Raw genomic sequence first — 2,500 nt, 5'->3', positions numbered from 1 at the left:
GCAAAACCAACATTTTATTACCTATTCCCCTTTGCTTGCACCTTTTGCCCTTGAAGGTTTAAAGGCTGCTCATAAATGGCAGAGGCAAGGGACACTGACAATGTCCTACCTAGCAAGAGTGTACATATGATCAGCGCCCAAGCCCCCCTCTCTATATCCATGCTAGGATCAAGGAGGGCCAGGCAATGGTTGCTCATGGCCCAACAGGTAGATCTAAAGGCTCCCCCAAAACACCCCCATCCTTAGCTCACAAGGATGGTAAGGTTGCACACCCTACAAGAAACTATCGAGCTTGAGCGGAGCCAGACCTCAGTCCGATGATCGCCAGGAAGGGACGTTTCCAATAGGCCACATCAATCGTAATGATAGACGAAGAAGAAGAAGAAGAAGAAGGAGAAGAAGAAGAAGAAGTGGTGGATAAGGCAGCCCTTGATGAAGAAGAAGAAGAAGAAGAAGTGGTGAATAAGGCAGCCCTTGAAGAAGAAGAAGAAGAAGAAGAAGAAGTGGGGGATAAATCAGCCCTTCAATGAGAAAAAGAAGAAGAAGAAGAAGAATAAGTGGTGAATAAGGCAGCCCTTGAAGAAGAAGAAGAAGAAGAAGAAGAAGAGGTGGTGCTGGAAAAGGCAGCTTAGAAGAAGAAGAAGAAGAAGAAGAAGAAGAAGAAGTAGTAGTAGTAGTAGTAGTAGTGGATAAGGAGCCCTTGAAAAAAATGCTGACAAACTGCAACTCTTCAAATATACTTTGCAAAGTTCAAATATGCGAGGACTGTTTGGATCATCGATTGTTTTGTTCCCACTTTGACTTCACCTGAGAATTTCCTCCGGCCTTTCCTTTTTACAGTACCATCGTATTTCCATTTTTTTAATTTTTCGTCTGATTCTGAGTTGTTGTTATTATTATTATTATCATTATTATTAATACTACCATCATAAGTTCTCATGTAGTTTATTTATTTCCTATTTTCCTTTCCTCACTGGGCTATTTTTCCCTGTTGGGGCCCTTGGTTTTATAGCATGCTGCTTTTCCGACTAGGGCTGTAGCTTAGCCAATAATAATAATAATAATAATAATAATAATAATAATAATAATAATAATAGCTAAGCCATAACCCTAGTTGGGAAAGCAGGATGCTTTAAACTCAAGGGCTCTAACAGGGGAAAAACAGCTCCATGAGGAAAGGAAATAGGGCCCCCTTTCTCATCCCCGATTACATTTAAGTATAAAAACTTATCTGGAAAACATTAAATTGTTCGAATAAACCTAAGTAAAGTATTATACTTGTGAAAAAAAATTACATTTTGTAAAACTAATTAAATAAACGTTTTGCTCAAATTATAAAACTAGACTATAATACAACATATCTATTAATAATCAAACCTTATGGACAAAATACATAAAATAAGATTCAAAATAATAACATTATAAAAATATAAAAAACATTATGGAAAAAACCATGAAAAAAAACGAATAATTACTTTAAAGAACAAAAACCTTTAATTTTCCTAATGGCATTATTATTATTATTGATTATTATTATTATTATTATTATTATTATTATTATTATTATTATTACATGCTAAGCTACAACCCTAGTTGGAAAAGCAGGAAAATAGCCCAGTGAGGAAAGGAAAAAAGAAAAAGAAAATATTTTAAGAACAGTAACAACACTAAAATAAATATTTCCTATATAAACTTTAACAAAACAAGAGGAAGAGAAATAAGATAGAATAGTGTGCCCGAGTGTACCCTTAAACTATAAACATTTTCTAAAGCGCAGATTACAAAAATAGCAAAGTTCTTCCTACAATGAATAATACAATTGAGACCATCACTTGAAGGTTTAAAGGCCACTCATGAATGGCAGAAGCAAGGGACAGTGACATTACCCTATCAAGCAGGACAATGCTCTAGAGACTGAACGTATATCAATATGATCAGCGCCCAAGCACCCTCTTCACCCAAGATTGGACCAAGGAGGTTTAAAGGTTCACATGCCGCTCATGAATGGCTGAGGCAAGGGACAGTGACATTACCCTATCAAGCAGGACAATGCCCTAGAGAATTACCATATATCCATACTATCAGCGCCCAAACGCCCTCTCCTTCCAAGCTAGGACCAAGGAGGTTTAAAGGTTTAAAGGCCTTTCATGAATGGCAGAGGCAGCGGCCAGTGACACTGCCCTATCAAGCAGGACAATGCTCTAGAGAATGACCATATATGCATACGATCAGCGCCCAAGCCCCCAATCCACCCAAGCTAGGACCAAGGAGGGCAAAGCAATGACTGCTGATAATTCAACAGGTAGACCTATAGGCTCCCTCAAACCCACATCCTTAGCTCACAAGGATGGTGAAGCTGCAATGATCAAAGGAAGAACGAGTTTTAGCGGGACTTGAACACCAGTCAGGGACGTCACCAAATAGGCCACCACAACCGTAAATTCTATAATAAATGACAATTAAATGAATAAACATTTCACCTATATTTAAAAGTACAGTA

At 37.8% G+C, this 2,500-nt stretch overlaps 2 protein-coding genes across 2 annotated transcripts in view; one reads left to right on the top strand and one right to left on the bottom strand.

Annotated features, from left to right (window-relative positions):
* LOC137625037 (glutamate receptor ionotropic, delta-2-like) overlaps positions 1 to 2,500 on the bottom strand; it is a 248,456-nt gene that overhangs the window by 172,863 nt on the left and 73,093 nt on the right. The window lies entirely within an intron of this gene.
* Positions 363 to 2,500, top strand: part of LOC137624814 (uncharacterized) — a 30,309-nt gene continuing 28,171 nt past the window's right edge. The window contains exon 1 of the mRNA XM_068355766.1: positions 363 to 503. Within this exon, the coding sequence (XP_068211867.1) occupies positions 363 to 503 (141 nt within the window). The remainder of the gene's footprint in view (positions 504 to 2,500) is intronic.

This window comes from Palaemon carinicauda, chromosome 31 (genome assembly GCF_036898095.1).
Source record: "Palaemon carinicauda isolate YSFRI2023 chromosome 31, ASM3689809v2, whole genome shotgun sequence".
Classification (NCBI taxonomy): domain Eukaryota; kingdom Metazoa; phylum Arthropoda; class Malacostraca; order Decapoda; family Palaemonidae; genus Palaemon; species Palaemon carinicauda.
This window is presented reverse-complemented; position numbering and strand designations above follow the sequence as displayed.